The sequence below is a fragment of the Chlorocebus sabaeus genome, chromosome 6 (genome assembly GCF_047675955.1).
Source record: "Chlorocebus sabaeus isolate Y175 chromosome 6, mChlSab1.0.hap1, whole genome shotgun sequence".
In the NCBI taxonomy this organism is placed as follows: domain Eukaryota; kingdom Metazoa; phylum Chordata; class Mammalia; order Primates; family Cercopithecidae; genus Chlorocebus; species Chlorocebus sabaeus.
The window spans coordinates 40,287,546-40,314,745 of NC_132909.1; the positions used below are offsets into that span (position 1 = coordinate 40,287,546).

The window sequence follows — 27,200 nt, forward strand, 5'->3', positions numbered from 1 at the left end:
ATGTTGGTCAGGCTGGTCTTGAACTCCTGACCTCAGGTGATACACCTGCCTTGGCCTCCCAAAGTGCTGGGATTACAGGCATGAGCCACTGTGCCTGGCCCCTGTTGTCCTTTTTTTTTTTAGGCGGAATCTCACTCTGTCACCTAGGCTTGAGTGCAGTGGAAAGATCTCAGATTACTGCAACTGTCACCTTCCTGGTTTAAGCAATTATGTGCTTAAATCTGCTGTTTACAAAATGAAGGGGGCCAGCCCCTCCACAATCTGTGGGTTCTCGTCAGGTGGGACGAGAGACTGAGAAAAGAAGTAAAATACAGAGACAAAGTATAGAGAAAGAAAAGTGTGCCTAGGTGACTGGTGCTGCTCAGTATAAGGAGGACCCGCATCCTCCCTCCGGCACTGGTCTCTGCATTTATTGATCATGATCTCTACCAGATAATGATATGGCAGGACAATAGGGTAATAGTGTAATAGGGTAATAGTGTGGCATCTGTCTTCTGCCATTCTCAGTTTTCTTCCTTTTTGGATTTGTCCTTCTCTTTTTTTTTTTTTTTTTTTGAGACAGTCTCTCTCTGTCGCCCAGGCAACCTCTGCCTCCCGGGTTCAAGTGATTCTCCTGCCTCAGCCTCCAAAGCAGCTGGGACTACAGGCGTGTGCCACCTCGCCTGGGTAATCTTTGTATTTTTAGTAGAGATGGGGTTTCAACATGTTGGCCAGGCTGGTTGGTCTCAAACTCCTGACCTCAGGTGATCCACCTGCCTTGGCCTTCCAAAGTGCTAGGATTACAGGTGTGAGCCACGGCACCTGACCCCCTGTTGTCATTTTTAATTGTGCTTATTTGGATCTTCTATTCTTCATTAATCTTGCTAGTGGTTTATCTTCTTAATTTTTTTCAAAGATTTAACTCCTGGATTACTTGATATTTTCTATGACTTTTCATGTCTACATCTCCTTCAGTTCAGATCTAATTTTGGTTATTTCTTATCTGCTGCTAGCTTGAGAGTTGGTTTTCTCTTGCTCGCTTGCTTGATTGATTGATTGAAACAGTCTTGCTGTGTTGCCTAGCCTGGAGTGCAATGGCACAATCTCGGCTCGCAGCAACCTCTGCCTCCCGGGTTCAAGGGATTCTCCTGCCTCAGCCTCCCGAGGAGCTGAGATGACAGGCAAGTGCCACCATGCCCATCTAATTTTTGTATTTTTGGTAGAGACAAGGTTTTACCTCCCAGGCTGGTCGTGAACTCAAGTGATTCGCCTTCCTTGGCCTCCCAAAGTGTTGGGATTACAGGAGTGAGCCACCATACCCAGCCTCATTCATTTATTTATGATGTTAGGTATTTAAATTGATTTCTAAGTTTTTGATGTGAGTAGTTACTGCTATAAATTTCCTTCTTAACACTGCCTTGGCTGTGTTGTAGCGATTCTGGTTTGTGTATCTTTGTTCTTATTTGTTTCAAAGAACTTACTGATTTCTGCTTAATTTTATTATTTATCCAAAAGTCATTGAGGTGAACGTTTTTAAATTTCCATGTAATTGTATAATTTGAAGTGGTTTTCTTTGTATTCAATGATATTTTTGCCAAGCTGTGGCCTAAGTGTGTGTTTGGTATGACTTTGGGAAAATTCAATTTGCTGAGGACTGTTTTATTTCTGATTGTGTGGTCAATTTTGTATGTGAGTATGTGATATGTGGTGATGTGAATGTATACTGTGTTGATTTCAGTTGAACAGTTCTATAGGTGCCAGTTAGGACTATTTGGTCAAATGTTGAGTTTAGGTGCTGATATCTTTGTTAATTTTTTGCTCCAGTGATCTGACTAATAGTGTCTGTGGGGTGCTGTAGTCTCCCACTATTATTGTGTCAGAATCCAGCTCTCTTCATAGGTCTCTAATTATTCATATGCAGTCGTGGATTTTTTTAGAACACCTTTCTGTCTTCTGCTTTTTTCTTTAGTGTGCCCAAGGCTGCTCCTTAGATGCCTAAACCTAGAGTCTACTGAAATTCAGATGTCCAAGAGATCAAGAACCTGTCCAGAGATTTAGCTGTTTTTGTTTTTGGTTTGAGATGGAGTCTTACTCTGACGCCCAGGCTGGAGTGCAGTGGCATGATCTCGGCTCACTACAACCTCTGCCTCCTGGGTTCAAGTGATTCTCCTGCCTCAGCCTCCCGAGTGGCTGGGATTACAGGCGCACGCCACCACACCTGGCTAATTTTGTATTTTTAGTAGAGACAGGGCTTCACCGTGATGGCCAGGCTGGTCTCCTGACCTCAAGTGATCTAACCACCTCGGCCTTGTAAAGTGCAGGGATTACAGGCATGAGCTACCACGCCTGGTCGAGATTTGGCTGTTATGGGAGAAAATATAAATTAGAAATTTATATTTCTATATTTTATTAATTTATTATTAATCATTAATAATGATTACTAACTACTATTTTATATTAGTCTTTATTTTCTTACCTCATAATAAGGGAGGATAGTTTGTTCATCTCTCTTTATTGAAGCATTTTGATTATATGTAGATATTCTCTGCTTTTTTGAAATATACGTAAATCATATTTACAGCTAAAGAAACCTTTTATCATTCTTTCTGTCTCAGGATTGTCTATCTAGGTATCTAGGACCACAGAACCATTGCAGTGTTTTTGCTTTGGCAAAGTTTTTTTTTTTTTTTTTAAGGCAGAGTCTTGCTCTTGTCGCCCAGGCTGGAGTGCAACGGCGTGATCTTAGCTCACTGCAACCTCTGCTTCCCACGTTCATACCATTCTCCTGCCTCAGCCTCCGGAGTAACTGGGACTACAGGCGCCCGCCACCATGCCTGGCTAATTTTTTATTTTTAGTAGAGACGGGACTTCACCGTGTTAGCCAGGATGGTCTCAATCTCCTGACTTTGTGATCTGCCCACCTCGACCTCCCAAAGTGCTGGGATTACAGGCGTGAGCCACCGCGCCTGACCCCAAAGGTGTGGTTTTTTTTTTTTTTTTAGTCTCTTAAAGTAGATACAGATTTGTTTAGATTAAAACTTAATTTAAGAGCACACAAAAAGTGGAGCACTAAGATAGGATTAAACTTAGCAATACAGAATGATAAAGACTAAAAGATGCTGAGGAAGTTTCTTTGACAAAAAAACTGATTATCCAAGGTAATTATCCAATATTTGCAGGCTGAAGTACTTACACTGCAAAAGAAAGAACAGTTCTGTGTATAAACTCAACAGTGGAGTCAGTGGTTATGCTTTGGTTCCTATTTACTACTTCAAAACAATTAGCATAGTTATGTGTAGTGTTTGTAGACAACTTGCCTTCATATGAATTATACAGTATTTTCTTTTCTTTTCTTCTTCTTTTTTTTTGTTTTTAGACAGAGTCTTGCTCTGTTGCCCATGCTGGAGTGCAGTGGCATGATCTCAGCTCACTGCAACGTCCAGCTCCTGGGTTCAAGCGATTCTCCCACCTCAGCCTCCTGAGTAGCTGGGGTTACGGGCATGAGCCACTGTGCCTGGCCTAAATTGTATGGTATTTTCTACAATAGTATGAATATAAGACCACAATATTTAGGATGAATGTCTTAGTCATTTTAATATTAGTCATACTTTTGAAATATAAAGTATTTTAACTAAATTATGGTAACAGAAAATTTTTAAAAATTCTGCATTATTACTGGTACATTAAAATTATTTATGCTTAGATGTTTATATCTAGTATCCCAAAAGTTCACTACAAAATTGTTGTGATAGATATTAGCCTGACATGCATATTAATTTACCCAATAGATGTAGGTAAGCATGATTTCAGTGTCTTTTATTTTACTAAACTTGAATACTGCTATTACAGGACAAATAAACGTGATGGGTAATGTGACCATGCAAGAAATGTAATAGGTTTTCACTTAGCTATGTTGTAAGCTCAAATATATTTTACTACATAAACAAAGTCAGATTCTGATTCTTCATCCAAAAGTGTTGGTGAAGCCTGGGTGAGGTGGCTCACCTCTTTAATCCCAGCACTTTGGGAGGCCAAGGCAGACAGATCACTTGAGGTCAGGAGTTTGAGACCAGCCTGGCTAACATGGTGAAACCCTGTCTCTACTAAAAATACAAAAATTAGCGGAGGGTGGTGGTGGGCGCCTATAATTCTAGCTACTCAGGAGACTGAGAAAGGAGAATTGCTTAAACTTGGAACGTGGAGGTTGCAGTGAGCTAAGGTCACGCCACTACACTCCAGCATATGTGAGAGAGCAAAACTGTGTCTCAAAAAAAATAAAAATAAAAAGTGCTGTTAGAAATTGTCAGATGTATTCCAATATAAATCCCCCATTTAATGGCTAGGAGACAAGAGAGCAGCAGAGATAAAAGAAATTTTATAAAATTTTGCTGGGGATATGTCCCCTTTCTTCATAATGCTCATGCTTATCATGCTGAGAGTAGCTGTGCAGTTTGGGTGTTTAGAGAGTTGTTTATTTTAGGGGAACATTTTCTGGCCAACATGATTAATCTTATATCTAATCTGAGTTGGGGGTTTTTTTGGTTTTTTTTTGTTTTTTTTTTTTTTGAGATGGAGTCTCGCTCTGTCACCCAGGCTGGAGTGCAGTGGCACGATCTGGGCTCACTGCAAGCTCCGCCTCCCAGGTTCACGCCATTCTCCTGCCTCAGCCTCCCGAGTAGCTGGGACTACAGGCGCCCGCCACCTCGCCTGGCTAGTTTTTTGTATTCTTTTGAGTAGAGACGGGGTTTCACGGTGTTAGCCAGGATGGTCTCGATCTCCTGACCTCGTGATCCACCCGTCTCGGCCTCCCAAAGTGCTGGGATTACAGGCTTGAGCCACCATGCCTGGCCCTGAGTTTTTTTTTTTAAAGATGCTCTTCTTTTGTACTCTCAATATAATTTTGCGAAGATGAAGAGCGATTTTTCTCTCCAGTGCTTTGGGTGTCTGTTTCAGAAGCCCTATTACTATCCCATGGTGTCTGTGAATGAGGTGGGCTGTCACAGGGAGAACTCTCTATGCGGACTTACGCTGAAAATCCAGCAGTATTTTTTTCATGTCACCATTATAAATAGAAACTGAAGCTGAAACACTGTTCCCATTCCCATTATCGTGAAGGTGCAATTTTACCTAGGAGGACTGAAGGCTGTCCTCCTGCAGCTCAGGCTTCATTACCTGATGTGGGACTAGAGTGCTGCTCTGGCAGTTGGGGTTCATGTAAGATGTGAGCTGCCAGCTGTGAGCCCTGTGGTAGGAGTCAAGAGAGGACACTGGCTGTCAGGAAAGGGCAAGCAGAGTCTAGTAAGTTGCAAAATTACCTCCTGTCATGAGGATGTGAAAAGTTAATTTTGTCATTGAATATAACCAATTAGCATACACGGATCGCCTCCCCCATTACCAGATGAATTTAGGATGAACCATGTATTACATGGTGCTGTGAATTCTTTTACTTGTGGACTAATTATGGAAGTGTCTTTTTGTCTTTGCAGTGTCTTAAGAAGATTGACTGTGATGCATGTCACATTCTGGTTTAATTGTGTAATGAAATAGTTTACTTTCTGTTCTATCATTTTGGAGTTTCTCTAGGGCTGGAGAAATTTTTTCTTTTAATTATATTTTCCAAACGTTGTCTAGAATTACTAGACATGATATAAACACATACGGTTCCAGCCAAACTTTACTCTAGAGGGGGCTTTTCCTTTCAGGCTTCCAGTCACTTCAGATTTCTACCAGCTTCACAGGGTAGCAATCAGCCATTATACCTCTTATTTTGTCTGGCCCCACCTTGAAGTCTGGCCTCACAGAACTGACTGATTGGAAGTTTTGACTGGTGAATCTGTTACATTTTTTAGAACTGGAGCTCACAATTTTCTGAAACCCGAAAGCAGATAAAATTGGAAAAATAAAGTATGTATTTTAGCATCTTAATTTTTAAATTTTCTGTTAAACCAATACTTGCAGAGACATTTTATTTAGTAACTTGTTTTCTATTCCTGCAGATCCAGTAGTTGCTCCACAAGTCACAAACAAGTAAATATGAACACAATAAAAATTTCTTTAAACTACATTAAATTCTATCTGTATCCCTCTCATCTGTCAATATTTAGTAGTCTATACATTTTTTAAAAACCAAGGACAGAGAAGCGGAAGATGAAATAAAAATGCTGAGTCCTTAATCTAAATCCTGGGAATTATTAAACATCTGTGCTAACTCCCAGTTTGTTATGAGCATTAAATCACATAATGTGTTATTCCAAGCATAGTGCTCTGTAGCATACTCTTGAGCACAGGCGTTGCTACTTTCTGTTGCCTCTGTAAACTTTACAGAACCAGCAAAGAATATGATACTTAAAGATGGAGATTAGTTGTCTTCATTTGTGCCAGAAGTATATGTGTTGTGACAAGAGTGCTGAGTGTAAGGGACTCTGTACTGTGCCTGCTTCTCTAACTAATTCTAATGATGAGCCTAGAAGAAGCAACATCAGCATTGACAGGGGACTTATTTAAAACACACATTCATGAACCCTTTGAAAACCTGCAGAATCACATTACATAGGGAAAGTCCAAAGTTACCAAGTGATTTATACGCTTATTAAATATTACAAGACAACTGGGCGTGGTGGCTCATGCCTGTATCCCAGCATTTTGGGAGACCGAGGTGGGTGGATCACCTGAAGTCAGGAGTTTGAGAGCAGCCTGTCTAACATGGTAAAACCCCATCTCTACTAAAAGTACAAAAATTAGCCGGGCATGGTGGCAGGTGCCTGTAATCTTAGCTACTTGGGAGGCTGAGGCTGGAGAATCTCTTGAACCCAGGAGGTGGAGGTTGCCGTGAGCAGAGATTGCGCCATTGCACTCCAGCCTGGGTGACAAGAACAAAACACTGTCTTAAAAAAAAAAATTGCAAGGCAATGCTTAGCTAAATGGTTATCAGCCGGACTTCTATTAGGTTGGTGCAAAAGTTAATTGACATTTTTGCCATTCTAAGTAATGTGGATTACTTAGGTGTAGACACTCAGATTACATGGCTAATTATTAGAAATCCCTTTACTTGTGCCCTCTTCACAGGTTCTGTTTATTGTTTTGTGTGGACAAGTTTATGTTGTTTTAATTAAGTGCCTCGTGTGACTCTAAGGTAAGGCTAGAATCAATTATGAGGGGTTCAAGATACATTCATGAGAGTTATGTTTTACTTTTCTGCTGAAGGATGGTCACAGGGCCTGTTCTGTTTGGGTTTAGTAAAGATGGGGCAGCGTGGCCCATATTACCATTATTGTAGCAGAAATTGCTGGTGTCTGTGGTGGGGAGGGTACCTAAGGACGGGAAAGGAGAAACTTCTATTTTTCACTTCATTGTTTCTGAATCTTTTCTGAAGATTCACCCAGAAATGGGTGGACTTTTTCTGAGGATCTTGGTCCTTCTGCCTGTGGGTGTGGTCATAGCATGTAAACAGGTGGAATGTTCTCAAGATGCAGGTGTAATTGGTCTACAAAATCTCATCTGAAAATAAATCCCAGAGAAGGAGGAGATAGAGGAAAAAGTGGCACTTTTTTTTTTCAGCTAAACATGTCTCAGATCAAGAGCTGTGTCCGCTCTGCCTCCTGGAATGCTATGTGTTTAGTACTTGCAAACCTTGCCTTCTATAGTTGTGGTTTTTTCTCTCTAAAGAGTTTGTTTTAACTACTTTTAAAAATTCTTATGATAATCAAGGGTCTCTGAAAAATATTTCTTCCCTATATACCAGAGTCTTTTATGAATTTTTTAAATTATGGCTTTTTATATGCCTTGCAGAATTCTCACCATTAGTTTATGATCTGCAGTATTAAAAGTGTTCTTTTTGTGGCTGTTGAACATGGAAAAGTGTGGATACTCAAAGATTACTACTGGGGAAAAGCTGGGATCCTTAGTAAAGGTAGAGAACATGTAATGTTGAAGTTCCATTTGTGTTTGCTATTAGCCCTATGCAGAACAGAATTTAGAAAATGCTTATTTAAACAGGATGGCATTTATTACCCAGAAAGTTCTGAAAAAATAGGAGGTACCTGTTCTCTAGGGTGCTAAAGAAAGACTACTTAAAATCACTATTAAACATTACAGAACATAGAAGATCTTGAATAGAAGATTCGTGTATTTTGAGATATCCTGGATCAAGATAGAAGATACCTGTATCTTGAAGTTTGCATAAAACTGTTCTTTCAATATGGTTGAATTTAGACTATAATTTACTTATTGGGAACAGTATTTCAGCAGTGATGCTGTGTCCTTTTGAGTGTTTTAGCACATTATGAAAATTTGTCCTAGTGCAGTTGATGCTAATGATTCACTCGGTTAAAGAGCTCTCTGACAAATTTTTTCACTATAGTGTTATTTTTTTCTTCGTTATTAAGTATCTTTATGCAGCTGATTTGTATAAATTATCAAATGTAATCTGGCAGCTCCTCTTCTTTCTTAAGGTTTCTTTCCATATATTTGTCTTTGGAAAATGAAGACTGTCATCTCTCTCTTACAGGCCATGAAAACTGGGGGGAAAAAAACAGGTTATTTCACTTATTGGATGTTTGATAAAATATTTTTCTTGGGGCAAAATCATTGGCATTTCTTGTGAACTTATTAAAAATTCAGCAACTCAGACTATTCCAGATCTTCTGCCAAAAAAAAAAAAAAAAGCATAACAAGATTTCCAGTTTATTCTACACATTAAAATTTGAAATATACCTTGTAACTCAACATGTCTTTCATCTCAACAGAACTCATTCTGTATAGTGTGAATATAGCACTCCAGAATGTACATGCTTGTGTTCATGCCCTTAATTTTATATTTTATTATCCAGAAAAGTATCATATATAAATTGATGTTGTGGATCTTATTCTAGTCTTTTCTCAGAGTTAGAGAATACATCAGATAATATTTCTGTCTTTAAAATTACCTCATTTGGGTAATTTCTTCACTTTTATAAGGCAGAACCAGTACTCTTTAGTCATTCATTTCAACTTGAGTCAAATTAAAAATTTTGCCCATGGCCACTTGGTAAATATGTGTGTGTGTACTTTTCAGGGACCGTTAACATTTATGGATGTGGCCATAGAATTCTCTGTGGAGGAGTGGCAATGCCTGGACACTGCACAGCAGAATTTATATAGGAACGTGATGTTAGAGAACTACAGAAACCTGGTCTTCCTGGGTGAGAATAACTTCAATATACAATTCCTAATATACTCTAAATATTTCTTTTTTTTTTTTTTGTAGAATGTTTTTTGGTAATTGATCTTTGTATAAATGAGTATCAGATCTCTATTTTTAAGAAAATCTTGGGGGCCATCTGCAGTGGCTCATGCCTGTAATCCTAGCACTTTGGGAGGCCAAGGCAGGTGGATCACCTGAGGTCAGGAGTTCAAGACCAGCCTGGCCAACATGATGAAACCCCGTCTCTACTAAAAAAAAAAATACAAAAATTAGCCAGGTGTGGTGGCACACGCCTGTAGTCCCAGCTACTTGGGAGGCTGAAGCAGGAGAATCACTTGAACCCAGGAGGCAGAGGTTGCAGTGAGCTGAGATTACACCACTGCACTCGAGCCTAGGTGGCAGAGTGAGACTCCAAATCAAAAAAAAAAAAAAAAGAGAAAGAAAATCTTGGGGATTTGTCAGTGTAGGAAAAAAAAATGCAAGATGTTTCATCTTGATCTGGACTTTTTACATTCCTGAGCAGATCTGTATCCTTCCCTCTAAATTAGTGGTAATTCCAGAAATTTAGTAGCATAAAATACTGTTTTCTATACCTTAAAATCTAATTGTCATCTCCAGTTTTTGATTCAGTAATACTAAGTAGTAAAATTAAGAACCTACAAATTTTAAAAAAAGTCTAAATATTTAGAAATTTCTGTTTTAAATTAGTATTTTGTAATTAATTTACTATTCTATTAATTACACTCTCTTTACTGAGCACATTATTTGAAGAATATGAGCAACATTCATGTTATTTATTTTTAATAAAACAGGTATTGCTGTCTCTAAGCCAGACCTGATCACCTGTCTGGAGCAAGGCAAAGAACCTTGGAATATGGAGAGACATGAGATGGTGGCCAAACCCCCAGGTAGGTGATAGTGAATATAATAGATGACACAGATGAGAGGTCCATATGTCAAGGAGAAAGTCAGTTTTTGAAATACAATTTGGGGCCGGGTGCGGTGGCTCATGTCTGTAATCCCAGCATTTGGAGAGGCCAAGGTGGGCGGATTACCTAAGGTCGGGTGTTTGAGACCAGCCCGACCAACATGGAGAAACCCCATCTTTACTAAAAATACAAAATTAGCTGGGTGTGGTGGCGCATGCCTGTAGTCCCAGCTACTGGGGAGGCTGAAGCAGGAGAATCGCTTGAACCCGGGAGGCAGATGTTGTGGTGAGCTGAGATCGCGCCATTGCACTCCAGCCTGGGCAACAAGAGTGAAACTCCATCTCAAATAAATAAATAAACGAATAAAAATAAGAAATACAATTTGGGAGTTGTGCTCCAAGGAAAATAGTTTCTGGGACGCCTGAAGTTTATTTTTTATTTTATTTTTTCTCTTACATAGGGGTATCTTTTGTCTTATCCTTCTAACTTTTCTAAGAAATATACTTTCCCTTCAGTTATCTTTCTGGTTTTCAGTGAGAGCCAAAGTCCCCTTTTTGGCATATACAAGACTACAAAATCTGCTTTTTTAATGTTTTGGCGGACACATAAATATCTGTGAAATTTTAAGAAACTCTATGTTAAACTATTTTTTTAAGTTTCCTTTCTACATCATGTCTGAAATATGTGAGGGTAGTGGTTTCTTTTCATTTTTTTGTTCATTTTTTTCTGCACATTCCATCCTGTTTTTATTACTATAGTCTTGAAATATAGTTTGAAATTATAAAGTATGTTGTCCTCCTGCTTTGTTCTTTTTCCTCAAGATTGCTTTCATTATTCAGAGCTTATTGAAGTTTCAAGTAAATTTTATGATTGTATTTTTCATTATTGTGAAAACAAATACCACTGGAATTTTGATAGGGAGTTTATTAAATCTGTAGATCACTTTGGATAATATGGCACTTTAACAATATTTATTCTTTCAATCCATACACACAAAATATTTTAAAATTTGTGTCTTTTCTAATTTCCTCCATTGATATATCATTTATTGTAAAGGTTTTTAGATCGTTGGTTAAATTTGTTCTAAGAAATTTATTATTTTAATGCTATTGTCCATGAGATTGTTTTCCTCCTTTATTTTATCAGATAGTTTAAGTTTATGGAAGTTTAAGTTTATGGAAGTGTAAGTTTATCTTATAAATGTATGTTAATTTTATATTTTGCTAATTTACTGAGTATATTAATTAATTTAGACATGTTTAAATGTACTGTGTATGATTTTTTATATATGAGATTATATGATCTACAAACAGCAACTTTTTACCTATTTGTCTTGCATTTTAATGGCTTTTTAAAAATTGTTTTGACTATTCTGCTGCATTCTTCCAGTGCTATTTTAAAATAGAAGCATTGACACTGGGCACAATATAGTTTTGCACTGGTGTCTGAATTTCAGGAAACAAACACCTCTTCGAGTTTTTATCAACTGGTTTCAGGAGGTAAAGATCTTTTGTTGGGCTCCCAGGATAATGGGATGCCCTCTGGGTTTGTAATGATGAGGGGGGTTGTAGGTTGCTCACAAGGCTGCTATGTCTGCACAAGGGTTTGCTTTAGTTGGCTTGTTACAAGGGGATTGTGGTGCAATTTGCATTTTATTTTTGGACAGGCTGAATATCCTTCAGGACTTTGATCTGTAGGGCAGTCACTAGGCAGGTTTCTGTAGTCATGTCTGCAAATGGTAAGCATTACATCAGGATGTGAATGAGTATGGCTTTCACTGAGCATCAAAGAGGATTTTGCCAGGTCACTGTGTGGGTTTCTGTGTAGGCAGAACTGGCCTTGAACTGAGTCAGGGAACAGCTTCAGGGACCACAGTAAAGGCTACGGTCTTGCAAACCTGCCTGCATGACTATAAATGGGTATCTTCCTCCAGCCCTGTGGAAGGGCAGGACCTCTCCCAAACTGTGACTGGGAGGAGTATGAGATGCTTACAGGGTAAGTTTAATATTCTCAGTGGGACCAAGTTGGGTGGGCTATTTTTTGGTCTGTAGCCAAGAATAGAGGTGCTATAGTTTGCCACCTGAATATATGCCTGCCTTCTGAAAAGGATGTGCCTCAGTCTTGGGCATTATCAGTTTCATAACTCCCTCCCTGGATCTCAAAGCTCTTTCTCTCTCTCTCTCTCTTTTTTTTTTCTTTTGAGACGGAGTCTCACTCTGTTGCTCAGGCTGGAGTGCAGTGGCACCATCTCAGCTCGCTGCAACCTCTGCCTCCCAGGTTCAGGTGATCCTACTCCCTCAGCCCTCAAGTAGCTGGGATTACAAGCATGTGCCATGATGCCTGGATAATTTTTTTTTTGGAAGACAGGCATGGAGTCTCGCTGTGTTGCCCAGACTGGAGTGCAGTGGCACAATCTCGGCTCACTGCAACCTCCTCCCAGGTTCAAGCGATTCTCCTGCCTCTGCCTCCCAAGCAGCTGGTACTACACGCACATGCCACCACACCCGGCTAATTTTTGTATTTTTAGTAGAGACGGGGTTTCACGATGTTAGCCAGGCTGGTCTCGAACTCCTGACCTCAGGTGATTTGCCCGCTTCTACCTCCCAAAGTGCTGGGATTAGAGGCGTGAACCATCCCGCCTGGCTGTGCCGGTATTTTTGTATTTTTAGTAGAGATAGGGATTCGCCATGTTGGCCAGGCTGGTCTCGAACTCCTGACCTCAGGTGATCCACCCACCTCAGCCTCCGAAAGTGCTGAGATGACAGGCGTGAGCCACTGCGCCCAGCCTTTTTTGTTTTGTTTGTTTTTTGGTTTTTTTTGAGACGGAGTCTCATCTCTGTCACCCAGACTGGAGTGCAGTGGCCCGATCTCGGCTCACTGCAACCTCTGCCTCCCGGCCGGGTTCAGTCAATTCTGCTGTCTGTCTCCCGAGTAGCTGGGATTACAAGCATGTGCCACCATGCCTGGCTAATTTTTGTATTTTTAGTAGAGACGGGGTTTCACAATGTTGGCCAGGCTGTTTCGAACTCCTGACCTCAGGTGATCCACCCGCCTCAGCCTCCCAAAGTGTTGAGATTACAGGCGCGAGCCATCGTGCCCAGCCATGCCCAGATAATTTTTGTATTTTAGTAGAGATAGGGTTTCGCCATGTTGGCCAGACTGGTCTTGAACGCCTGAGCTCAGATGATCCACTCACCTCAACCTCCCAAAGTGCTGAGATTACAGACATAAGCCACTACACCTGGCCTTTTTTCTTTTTTCTTTTTTCTTTTTTTTTTTTTTGAGACGGAGTCTCATCTCTGTCACCCAGGATGGAGTGCAGTGGCCTGATCTCAGCTCACTGCAACCTCTGCCTCCTGGTCGGGTTCACTCAGTTCAGCCTCCCAAGTAGCTGGGATTACAGGCGTGCACCACCATGCCTGGCTGATTTTTGTATTTTTAGTAGAGAGAATGTTTCAGCATGTTGGCCAGGCTGGTCTCGAACTCTTGACCTCAGGTGACCCACCTGCCTCAGCCTTCTGAAGTGCTGGAATTACAGGCGTGAACCACCGCGCCCGGCCTTTAAAGCTCCCTTAAAGGCACTTATTTTGGAGATGAGGACTTGCTGCATACCCCAAGCTGGTCTTGAAATTTTGACCTGAAGAAATTCTCCAACCTCAATGTACCATGTAGTTGTCATTACAGGTGTGAATGATGCTTGGCTCTCTCATAAAGGCATTTTTCTTAGGAATGGCTGACAAATTTTCTTGCTCTCAGGGTGTAAGAAAATATGTCACCTTTTATTTTTCCATCAAACTAATGTCACTCTATTTATTTTTCTTTCTATTTTGTATTTCAAATTTGTCCGTAATTTTGGATTCACACATTTCGGACAATATGTCACAATTTAAGTGTTATGCCTGAAGTAAATTAGATACTTAGTAGGCACTCCATATTTACTAAAATATAGTTACTTATACATTTGTTTGCTGCAGGCAAAGAGGAATTACAGGATTTACACTCACTTTCTTCAGCCTATAAATAAAAACATAATTTATTTCCAAATATTTGTTTTATATATATATCAGAGGCTTTAATTATATTCTTCAAAAATATATATTTCTTTTTAATTTAGCATTATAAGGCTATTATTTTCTTCTAAATTTGATTTTTTTTTTTTTTTTTTTTTTTTTTTGAGATGGAGTCTCACTCTGTTGTCCAGGCTGAAGTGCAGTGGTGTGATCTCGGCTCGCCGCAACCTCCACCTCCTGGATTCAAATGATTCTCCTGCCTCAGCCTCCCAAGTAGCTGGGATTACAGACGTGCACCACCAGGCCTGGCTAGTTTTTTGTATTTTTAGTAGAGATGGAGCTTCATCATGTTGGCCAGGCTGGTCTTGAACTCCTGACCTCAAGTGATCCACCCGCCTCGGCCTCCCAAAGTGCTGTGATTACAGACGTGAGCCACCATGCCCGGCCACAATTTTTTTTAAGGCTGAATAAAATTGCATTGTGTATATATGTTACCTTTTTTATGTTTAGTTTGCAGTGAGCCGAGATAACATCACTGCACTCTAGCCTGGGCAACGGAGTGAGATTTCTATAAAAATCTCAATAGCACATTTTTACAGAAATATTGTTAAAAACTTTTGAATTTGATTTTTTATGTTTATGAATCAAGAGACATCTGGGTTACTTCAGCCTTTTGCCTTTTGTGAATGCTGGTACAATAAATGTAGATGTTTACGTATCTCTTCTAGGTCATGTGTTGCATCCTTTGGATATAGATTCATAAATGGGATTGCTGTATTTATAATTCCACTTTTAATTCTGTGTGAAACATAACATTTTAAAATAATGGTTGCATCCTTGTTTTCCATCAACAATCAACATAAGTTTCATTTTCATAGCATCGTCAACAGATTTGGTGGTGGGTTTCTTTTTTTGGGGGGGGGGGTTTGGTTTGAGTCAGAGTCTCGCTCTGTTGCCCAGGCTGGAGTGCAGTGGTGCAATCTCGGCTCACTGCAATATCCACCTCTTGGGTTCAAGCGATTCTCCTGCCTTAGCCTCCCAAGTAACTGGGACTACAGGCGCATGCCACCATGCCTGGCTAACTTTTCATATTTTTAGTAGAGACGGGGTTTCACCGTGTTAGCCAGGGTGGTCTTTATCCAGCCTCCCAAGGTGCTGGGATTATAAGCATGAGCCACCGTGCCTGGCCAGATGTGTTTTTTTTTAGAAAAATGATAGTGGTCATTCTAATGGGTGTGGGGTGATTTTGCTTTTCATTGTGATTTCGCTTTTCATTGTGATTTCTATGTATGTCTTCACAAATTAGTAAATTTATGTGTCCTTTCAAATGCTCTTTCCCATTTTTGTATCTGTTTGTGTGTGTGTTTTTGTTTGTTTTTGAGACACAGTCTCCCTCTGTCACCGAGTTTGGAGTACAGTGGCGCATCTTGGTTCACTGTGTTTTTTTAAGATGGAGTCTTACTCTGTCACTCTGGTTGGAGTGCAGTCGTGTGATCTTGGCTCACTGCAACCTCCGCCTCCTGGGTTCAAGTGATTCTCCTGCCTCAGCCTCCCAAGTAGCTGGGACTAAAGGCATGTGCCACCACACCTGGCTAATTTTTGTATTTTTAGTAGAGATGGGGTTTCACTGTGTTACCCAGGATGGTCTCGATCTCCTGACTTCATGAACTGCCTGCCTCAGCCCCTCAAAAAGCTGGGATTACAGGTGTAAGCCATCGCACCTGGCCCGGCTGTATCTCTTTTAAATGAAAATTTTGTTCAATTATTCATCCTTTTCTAAATCAAGTTATTCAACTTTATTGCTCAGTATTAAGAGTTGCTTATATGTTCTGAGTATTAACTCCTATTATATGATTTGCAAATATTCTTACCAGTTTCCTAGGAGGCATTGGCACTTGAATATTTTTTTTAATCTGCAGAAATTTTGAAGTATATTGTGGTTAAATTATTTTTTAATGTCTAAGTATTTTATTTAAAATATTTTTGCATATGGTCAATTTTTATAATGTAGCTTTGTCTTGGCATAGTCTGAAAAAAATTTTCTCAGCTAGAAATTCTGAGAGTGTCTTAAACATGTTCCTAGGATGTGTCTTGTCTGAAATTTGTTTTTTAATTTAAAAAGTTTATTCATGTTTCTTCTTAATAATCAGTCACCACTTGCTAAACCTGTTCACCGTCTGTGGTACTGCAGTCTCTCTGCTGCTGTAACATTTGGCTTTGGTTTCAGCAGGTTCAAACCGTCATTCAAAACCAACACTTTTTTCAGCACTTTATGTCGTGCGAGACAGAAACCAGTGTCTGGAAGGGCGCCTAGAAATGAAAAAAAGATGTATGTGCCAGTATTCTACTTGTCTTTAAAAAAAAAGAAAGAAAGAAAAACGGGGTTGGCTATTCACTTTTTTTTTTTGAGAGGGAGTCTCGCTCTGTTGCCCAGGCTGGAATGCAATAGCGCAATCTTGGCTCACTGCAACCTCTGTCTCCCGGATTCAAGCAATTCTGCCTCACCCTCCCGAGTAGCTGGGATTACAGGCGCCCACCACCACGCCTGGTTAATTTTTATGTTTTTAGTAGAGAGGGAGTTTCGCCATGTTGGCCAGGCTGGTTCCAAACTCCTAACCTCAGGTGATCCACTCACCTCGGCACCCCAAAGTGCTGGGATTACAGGCGTGAGCCACCCTGCCTGGCTGGTTATTCGCTTCTAAAGGCACTATATTATATTGGGGAGAGGGATGAGCTGTGTTGGGTAAACATAACAGACTTTTCTCTTTATTCTTTATGGCTCTTTGCATTGTCCTCACCTCCTGGGGCACTGTACACACTTAACTCATGTATAAATTTTTCACAAATGTATTTTGGTCTGTGTATTTTTCTTACATTTATATGTCTATAAGGAAATTAGGGCCTTTGGTATTTTGTTGTGCAGTTTTGTTTTGGTTGTTTTTGAGTCAAAGTATTGCTCTGTTGTCCAGAGTGGAGTGCATTGGTGTGATATCAGCTCACTGCAACTTGTGCCTCTCAGGTTCAAGCGATTCTCCTGCCTCAGCCTCCTGAGTAGCTGGGATTACAGGTGCATGCTATCATTCCCGGCTAATTTTTTTGTATTTTTTAGAAAAGATGGGTTTCACCATATTGGCCAGACTGGTCTCAAACTCCTGACTTCAGGTGATCTGCCCATCTCAGCATCTCAACGTGCTGGGAGTACAGGCATTAGCCACCATGCCCGGCCTTCTTATGCAATCTTGTTTATGTCATTTGTATAATTTTGTAGGTTAGATTTGTAAAGAATATGTATCTGAGTCTAGTATGTGGAGTAAGTTGTTATTTTTATTTCTTTCAGGTATGTGTTGTTATTTCGCCCAAGACCTTTGGCCAGAGCAGAGCATAAAAGCTTCTTTCCAAAGAATAATACCAAGAAAATATGAAAAATGTGGACATCACAATTTACAGTTAAAAAAAGGCTATAAAAGTGTGGATGAGTATAAGGTGCACAAAGGAAGTTATAATGGATTTAACCAGTGTTTGTCAACTACCCAGAGCAAAATATTTCAATGTGATAAATATGTGAAAGACTTTCATAAATTTTCAAATTCAAATAGACATAAGACTGAAAAGAATCCTTTCAAATGTAAAGAATGTGGCAAATCATTTTGCGTTCTTTCACACCTAACTCAACATAAAAGAATTCACACTACTCTCAATTCCTACAAACTTGAAGAATGTAGCAAGGCTTTTAATGTGTCCTCAACCCTTTCTCAACGTAAAAGAATTCATACAGGACAGAAACACTACAAATGTGAGGAATGTGGCATAGCCTTTAACAAGTCCTCACACCTTAACACACATAAGATAATTCATACTAGAGAGAAATCCTACAAACGTGAAGAATGTGGCAAAGCTTTTAACATATCCTCACACCTTACTACACATAAGATAGTTCATACTGGAGAGAATGCCTACAAATGTAAAGAATGTGGCAAAGCTTTTAACCAGTCGTCAACCCTTACTAGACATAAGATAATTCATGCTGGAGAGAAGCCCTACAAATGTGAACATTGTGGCAGAGCTTTTAACCAATCCTCGAACCTTACTAAGCATAAGAGAATTCATACTGGTGATAAACCTTATAAATGTGAAGAATGTGGCAAAGCCTTTAATGTATCCTCTACCCTTACTCAACATAAGAGAATTCATACTGGGGAGAAACCTTACAAATGCGAAGAGTGTGGCAAAGCCTTTAACGTGTCCTCAACTCTTACTCAACATAAGAGAATTCATACTGGAGAAAAACCATACAAATGTGAAGAATGTGGCAAAGCCTTTAACACATCCTCACACCTTACCACACATAAGAGAATTCATACCGGAGAGAAACCCTACAAATGTGAAGAATGTGGCAAAGCCTTTAACCAGTTCTCACAACTTACTACGCATAAGATAATTCATACTGGAGAGAAACCCTACAAATGTAAAGAATGTGGCAAAGCTTTTAAGCGGTCCTCAAACCTTACTGAACATAGGATAATTCATACTGGAGAGAAACCCTACAAATGTGAAGAATGTGGCAAAGCTTTTAACCTATCCTCACACCTTACTACACATAAGAAAATTCATACTGGAGAGAAACCCTACAAATGTAAAGAATGTGGCAAAGCTTTTAACCAATCCTCAACCCTTGCTAGACATAAGATAATTCATGCTGGAGAGAAACCCTACAAATGTGAAGAATGTGGCAAAGCTTTTTACCAATACTCAAACCTTACTCAACATAAGATAATTCATACTGGAGAGAAACCCTACAAATGTGAAGAATGTGGCAAAGCCTTTAACTGGTCCTCAACTCTCACTAAGCATAAAGTAATTCATACTGGAGAGAAACCCTACAAATGTAAAGAATGTGGCAAAGCTTTTAATCAATGCTCAAACCTTACTACACACAAGAAAATTCATGCCGTAGAAAAAACTGACAGATATGAAGAAGGGACCGGGCGCAGTGGCTCACACATGTAATCCCAGCACTTTGGGAGGTCAAGGCTGGTGGATCATGAGATCAAGAGATTGAGACCATCCTGGCCTACATGGTATTTAGTAGTCTCTATTTAGTAGTCTCTACTAAAAAATACAAAAATTAGCTGGGTGTGGTGGTGCATGCCTGCAGTCCTAGCTACTAAGGAGACTGAGGCAGGAGAATCCCTTGAACCCGGGAGGTGGAGGTTGCAGTGTGCCGAGATCGTGCCACTGCACTCCAGCCTAGTGACAGAGTGAGACTCCGTCTCAAAAAAAAAAAAAAAAGGCGAAGCTTTTAACCAATTAACAACTCACTATACATAAGATAATTTATACTGGAGAGAAACCCTAGAAGTGTGAATAATGTGGCAAAGCCTTTAACAAGTCCTTAATTCTTAGCAGACATAAGAGAATTACTGGAGAGAAATTGTACAAACCTGAATGATATAACAATGCAGTTGACAACACCTGAACATTTCTAAACGCCTTTAAATGGTTGTCACACTTGATTGTAGGTAAAATACTTCATACTAGAGCTAGAAACCTCTACAAGTGTGAAGAATGTGGCAAAACATTTAACCAATGCTGACACTTTATTGGACAGGAAATGATTTATACTTGAGAAAAATTATGCAAATGTAAAGAATGTGAAGAAGCCATTAATATCTGCTCACATCTTATTCAATATCAGAGAGTTCATACTTAATAGAAACATTAAAAATGAAATTACTGTCAATAGATTTTTCAGAAAATATAAGCCTTTAAAGTGAAGAAGAGTATTTATTTTGAAGACAAGCATTAAAATATCAAGAGTGAGCTGGGCACAGTGGCTCACGCCTGTAATTTCAGCAGTTTGGAGGCTGAGGTGGGTGGTTCACTTGAGGTCAGAATTTCAAGACCAGCCTGGCCAACATGGTGAAACTCCGTCTCTACCCAAAATACAAAAATTAGGTGGGTGTGGTGGTGCATGACTAATCCCAGCTACTAGGAGGTTGAGACAGGAGAATCACTTGAACCTAGGAGGCAGAGGTTGCAGTTAGCTGAGTTTGTGCCACCACACTGCAGCCTGGGCACTCCAACTGCACTCCATCTCAAAAAAAAAAACTAACATGAAGAGTATTGTGGTACCATTACTTGTATTACAGATCTTATTTTACACATTTTGTACTAGAGGAAAACCCTGAAGTTGTTGCTGAAACTTTCTTCAACATCAGAGAATATATCTTGAAGAAAATCGCTGCAAAGGTAATAAATTTGGAAAAACATTTTTTTACAAACTACAGCCTAGGAAACACCAGAGAGTTCATACTAAAATATATTTTTGCAGATGCAGTAATATAAAAAAATTAGTTATTTGAAAATTAAGTCTGTAAATATCAATTCAGAGTAAATGTATCTAAGGAACTGACACTTCAGACAGTACACTAAATCAGAGTGCTGAGTTTAGAAAATAGCTCAAAACTGAAATTTACATAAATATTTTGTATATAACTTTAAAAAGTGTGTAAGATATTTTGGAGAGTTATTACATTCAAAGTATGCTTTTCTTTGTTTGTTTTTTTTTGAGATGGAGTCTTGCTCCCATCGTGCAGGATGGAGTGCAGTGGTGCTATCTCGGCTCACTGCAACCTCCACCTCCCAGGTTCAGGTGCTTCTCCTGCCTCAGCCTCCTGAGTAGCTGGGATTACAGGTGTACACCACCATGCCTGGCTAATTTTTGTATTTTTAGTAGAGACAGGGTTTTGCCATATTGGCCGGGCTTTACTTTTCTTTTTTCAGACGAAGTCTTGCTCTGTCACCCAGGTGCAGCCTCCACCTCCCACTTCAAGTGATTCTCATGCTTCAGCCTTCCGAGTAGCTGGGATTACAGGCATGAGTTACCACGCCTGGCTAATTTTTGTATTTTTAGTAGAGATGAGGTCTTGCCATTGGGCAGGTTGTCTTGAACCCTGCCTCAGCCTCCCAAAATGCTGGTATTACAGGCATGAGCCACTGTGCCCACCAAAATACACTTTTTTCTTGAAAAAAATTTATAGATTTTTAAATATGTGAATAATGATGGAATTCAACTCTCAAATTCATGCTGTTTCTTTATTCCTATTGTATTCACATGTGAAAGTATGTGATGAATGGTTCCTGCGTGAAAGATATGAGAGATTGTTTTTTATTAGGTGAGCATTATTATCTCTGAAAGAGTAAAGACATTAAAATGTAAGATGTATGATGAAAATCGAAGTAGGGATGCTTTTTGTGGTTAACTTATAATATTGAGTGATGAATGAAGTAGGTGTTCAGTTTAATATTCTGCTTTATGAGAGAAAAATATTTTTAATTTTAGTTAAAATTTAATAGTGTTATTTTACTAATTGTACTTTTATGTGATACAATCTAGTACATTTTAAAAACTTTGAAATTATGTGTAGACTTAACTTTTTAATTTAACATTTTTAACATGTTAAATACTATTGTGCATTCAATAAAGCATTATTTTGCCAGTAACCTTAACCCGTTCCACCTTACTCAAGAGTGTAGGTAAAAGATAGTATTATTTGTTAACGTAATAAAGTAGTATCTGTAGTAATCTTTTTTGCTAGTAGCTTTAAACTGCAAAGAAGTTAAAGAATGTTGTTCCTGTATGTTAAATTTTTTTTTTCTTATTTAAATTTACTTAATATTTTTGGGTACATAGTATGTGTATATATTTAAACCATATATGGCATATTTTGATACATACAATATATAATAATCACCTCATGGTAAATTAGGTATCTGTCACCTCTAGCATTTATCCTTTGTATTATAGAAAATTTAATTTTATGCTTTTTGTTAGTTTAAAATGTACAACTAAACTGTTACCAATGGCCTCACCTCTGGCATTTATCCTTTGTATTACAGAAAATTTAATTTCTCACTTTTTGTTAGTTTAAAATGTACAACTAAACTGTTACCAATGGCCAGACACCATGGCTCATGCCTGTAATCCTAGCACTTTGGGAGGCTGAGGCAGGTGGATCACCTGAGGTCAGGAGTTCAAGACCAGCGCTGCCAACATGTTGAAACCCTGTCTGTACTATAAACACAAAAGTTAGCCAGATATGGTGATGAGCACCTGTAATCCCAGTTACTCAGGAGTCTGAGGCAGGAGAATCACTTGAACTTGGGAGGTGGAGGTTGCAGTGAGCTGAGATCGTGCCACTGCACTCCAGCCTGGGTGACAGAGTAAGACTCTGTCTCAAAATGAATAAATAAATAGATATTGACTACAGGGTAATTTCTATTATTGTGTTATTTAGAAGTATGAATAAAATGCATACTTTTGTGAGTCTTGTATACATATTTTTATAAATTTCTTATATATTTTTATTTGAACATGTAGCCTCTCTGCCTGCAAACACATAAAGACTTTTAATTTTGATTTACATGAAGTTAAAAATACACACGTATTACTCTAAAGATAAACCTTAGGAAAGAAATTATGGAGTGAGTGTGTTTGTATGAGTATGAGTTTGTACCTATTTTCAGAAGAATAGAGCAATATCGGAACAAAACAAATTGTTTTAATGAGGTGATTAATTTACTAGATAATAAAAACCTCAAAAATGCTGAAAGCAAATTTTTGCTCTTAGCTTTGTATTAAATTCATTACTGTAAAACCGTATGGTTCGTGGTTCAGAATCTCTCCATACAAACTCTTTGCCTGGTACTCATGCCAGACCTATAATTTTGTTATGATTTTTTGTTTTATAGTTTATGAAGTATCCACTACGTGAGCTGGTCATGATTGTAAGAATTTTTATAAAATTCAGTAGTGTACACAATTGTTAGATATAATTCCATAAGTAATGTTATATTTTATTTAGAACATTCCATTTTGTTCTTTTAGTGCCTATATAAGCCTACTTTTCTTTAGTTATTGTCCTTTTACTTGTGATAGATGACATAAGTGAATTTACTTATTTATTGAGTCTTTTTTTTTTTAGGTAAGTACTAGGGAAGTTTCATAAGTCATGAGAATGTTTTTATATATAAATGTATCAAAGAAACATGACAGTGAGGCCGGGTAAGGTGGCTGATGCTTGTAATCCCAGCATTTCGGGAGGCCAAGGTGGGCAGATCACCTGAGGCCAGGAGTTCAAGACCAGCCTGGCAAACATGGCAGAACCCCACTCTCTACTAAAAATACAAAAATTAGCTGGGTGTGGTGACATGCGCCTGAAATCTCAGCTACTCGGAAGGCTGCAGCAGGAGAATCACTTAATCCCAGGAGGCAGAGGTTGCAGTGAGTTGAGATCAGACCACCACATTCCAGCCTGGGTGACAAAGTGAGATTCCGTCTCAAAAAGAAAAAAAAAAAAAGGAAACATGACAGTGCTTGCTGTGTAACTGATGCTCCATAATAAGCCATAAATATTTCTGCTGGAGTTAGTTTGTAACTTCAAGTCAGCGGTTTCTGGTCCTTTTTTTTTTTTTTTTTTCCTGCTCCATTGGAGTATGTGTCTGTTTTTCTTCAATTGCCATACTGTTTTGCCTAATAAAGCTTTTTTAGTATATTTCAAAGTCAGGTAGGGTGATACCTTCACACTTTTTTTTTTTTCTTTTTTCTTTTTTCTCGCACTTTCTCCCAGACTGGAGTACAGTGGCACAGTCTCTGCTCACTGCAAGCTCCGCTTCCCGGGTTCATGCCATTCTCCTGCCTCAGCCTCCAGAGTAGCTGGGACTACAGGCATCCGACACCATGTCCAGATAAATTTTTGTATTTTTTAGTAGAGGGGGGTTTCACTGTGTTAGGCAGGATGTTCTCGATCTCCTGACCTCGTAATCCGCCCGCCTAAGCCTCCCAAAGCACCCCCCTTTTTTTTTTTCCTTCATTGCTTTGGCTACTTTGGGTCTTCTGTGGTACAATATAAGTTTTAGATGTATGTTTTAAAATTTATACCAGTGTGTCGCTGTTGTTTTCCTAGAGATTGCATTATGTCTGTAGATTATTTTGTGTAATACAGATATTTAACGATAATAACGCCAATTCATTTATAGGTAATATTTTTCCATTTGTGTATTATTTAATTTTGTATTTCAGTATTGTTTAGATTATAATGCACAGGGTTTTCCACTTTTTGGTTAAATTTATTTCAAAGTATAATTACTACAGTTATCGTAGATTAGATTTTCTTTTTTTTTTTTGAGATGGAGTCTCTGCTGCTCAGGCTGGAGTGCAGTGGCACAATCTCGGCTCACTGCAACCTCTGCCTCCCAGGTTCAAGCTATTCTGCCTCAGCCTCCTAAGTAGCTGGGACTACAGGCACGTGCCACCACATGTGGCTAATTTTTGTATTTTTAGTAGAGACTGAGTTTCACCATGTTGGTCAGGCTGGTCTCGAACTCCTGACCTCATGATCAGCCTGTGAAATTTTGCTAAAATTTCTGAATTAGAAAAAGAAAACATTTTTTCTAATAAATTCATAAACGTCTTATGGCCATATCCCAAAAATGGTGAAGCAGAGAGTGTAGGTTATTTAAGATCATGCTGCGGACCAGGCACCTTGGCTCACGCCTGTAATCCCAGCACTTTGGGAGGCCGAGGCAGGCAGATCACGAGGTCAGGCGTTTGAGACCAGCCTGACCAACATGGTGAAACCCCGTCTCTACTAAAAATACAAAAATTAGCAAGGTGAGCTACTCAGGAGGCTGAGGCAGAAAAATCACTTGAACCCGGGAGGCAGAGGTTGCAGTGAGCTGAGATCACACCATTGCGCTCCAACCTGGGCGACAGAGCAAGACTCTGTCTCAAAAGTAAAAAAAAGCTGCTGCAAATGCTCATTCCGTCACAACCATGCTAGTGAAAAAAGAAATAATGGGTTAGAAGGTAGTTTTAGAGTATGTTTCTTACTCTTTTGCCCTGTAAAATTTTTGTCTTTATTACTTGCCATGTAGAAGCCTGTACTTCAACAAAAGATGTCATTAATTTCAAGTAAATATGCTCCCACATATATTCTCCCTAGAAAGGTACTGGTGTATTTCCAGTCATGTTGTAGCATTTCTGGCCGTTTTTGTGCTGCTGTGTTTGTGTGAAATAAGGCAGGAAGTAAAGCAGAGTCAACCATGACATTTCTTGTTTCTAAAGCCACAGCCTCTAAACTTTAATGTTATGTCAACTAGAAATAATGACAGTATTTAAGAACTAAAAAAAATTCTTTATATTTTTTATAGTTCATAAAAATTTATTTTTGAATTATAAGTTAAACAACTTGAACATGCAGATACCTAAAAATGTCAGCTAGGTGATAGTATTAATATTTTAATAGCTTGTAATTGTGAGTCACAATTGCCCCATGAGGTTTACTGAAAAGCAGTTATTTATCTTCTGTGTGTGAATGGAGAACAGGCTTTTTATAATCCTAAGCATACAGATCTTTTAAGATTAGCGCTATGTTTAGATCTGAATAAAATTTATAGGCTTGTAATAACAGAAATTTTAATACTTTTTTCTAATAGAAGTGAAAAACAGTAGAAGTCATTTGTTAAAATGAGTTTAAGAGAAACTTCACATGTATTAATTAAATAACATTTAAACCACATTGTAAGTTACTGATCAGTAATTCCAATCTATTTTATTTTAATCACTGAGAAAGCATAACGTTCTTTATTCAATCAGAAAGAGTATTCTTATTAATGTTTCTGAAACTTCTAGCAACTGTAGACTGCTCAATGGATGACAAGGTTCATGCAGACAACAAATTTTCTATATAATAGGCTCATTTTAAGTTTAAATATAAACTTATTATTTCAAAAGTAAAATTAATGGTTCTTTTAAGTCATAAGAGGAATAATGTTATAATTCATTTACTGAAGTGTTTGTCTCAGACTTTATAATGAATAAACCAAAAATTAAGTTCTACATACTGTCTATGGATAAAAAGAAGTGGTTTCTAAATTTATCTTTATTTTTACTAAATTAAAAAATTTAAAGCCAAAATGTTAGGTCAGGATTTAAAACAAGCATTGGGTGACAGGTTGTTGGGCATAATGGTTAAGACTGAAACTTGGTATCAACTGGTTGCTGATTGCATCCCTAACTTTAGGGTTTGGGTAAAATTAAAGCAATTAATGCAAATAAAGTTGCCCAAAGAGCACCCAGCATATAACTCTGATTTGTTGATTCTGTTAGATCATGATCAATGTTAAGCCTAAAAACAAAGTGGCCACATCAGTGGTTTGTAACCCATGTTTATTCTAATCAGTCAGTGTGGAGCTATATATAACAGTAGTTGAATGTTTATAATACTACCCTTGGAAAATTCCCATATATTCACACCCAGCATGGATACAAATATGGAAAGATTTCTCATTGAGTACTTCTCTTTGGCACTCCAGTAACACCAGACAAATAAGCACCTAAATGCCGAGTGTGTCAGTTTTAAAATTAGAAAAGAAGGCATGTTGTTTTCTTGTCTACTTGTTTAATAAATTTTTTATTGCCAAGTACATATGTTCATTTGATTTAATATGTTGAAATGTGGTTTAAAATATATATTCAAATAACTTTTCTCTAACAAGTGAAGAAATAACTTATTTACAAATGTAGAAATAATGTTACTCTAAGCAGTTGCTTTAGAGTCTGTCTTTTATAGTATTGTATTCTTTTGAACATTAAAAATAAACATTTTATTCCTGAGTGTTGGGTCTAGACTATTCATTATATTAAAAGTTCACTTATGGCTGGGTGTGGTGGCTCATGCCTATAGGGAGACCAAGGTGGGCGGATCACCTGAGGTCAGGAGCTCAAGAACAGCCTGGCCAACATGGTGAAACCCAGTCTACTAAAATTACAAAAATTAGCCGGGCATGATGGCAGGCGCCTCTAATTGCAGCTACTCGGGAGGCTGAGGCAGGAGAATCGCTTGAACCTGGGAGGCGGAGGTTGCAGTGAGAGACCATGCCACTGAACTCCAGCCTGGGTGACAGACTCCGTCTTAATAAAAACAGAAAAAAGAGTTTACTTACATCACTAAAGGAGCAAGCCATTTGAAATATATATATATGAAAAATATATGTATGTTTTCTAAGATTTTAAAATGAACACTTTTTTCTCGTCAAATT

The 27,200-nt window shown here is 38.6% G+C and overlaps 1 protein-coding gene across 2 annotated transcripts in view; it reads left to right on the plus strand.

Annotated features, from left to right (window-relative positions):
* Positions 1 to 26,585, plus strand: part of LOC103234297 (uncharacterized) — a 41,564-nt gene extending 14,979 nt beyond the window's left edge. The window contains exons 2-4 of one of the 2 annotated variants that reach the window (XM_007996008.3): positions 9,032 to 9,158; positions 9,973 to 10,068; positions 17,437 to 26,585. In XM_007996008.3, coding sequence (XP_007994199.3) covers positions 9,032 to 9,158; positions 9,973 to 10,068; positions 17,437 to 19,106 — 1,893 coding nt within the window. In that variant the 3' untranslated portion in view covers positions 19,107 to 26,585. The remainder of the gene's footprint in view (positions 1 to 9,031; positions 9,159 to 9,972; positions 10,069 to 17,436) is intronic. The other variant, XM_073016719.1, reaches the window with a different exon arrangement.
* Positions 26,586 to 27,200: the final 615 nt, after the last annotated feature.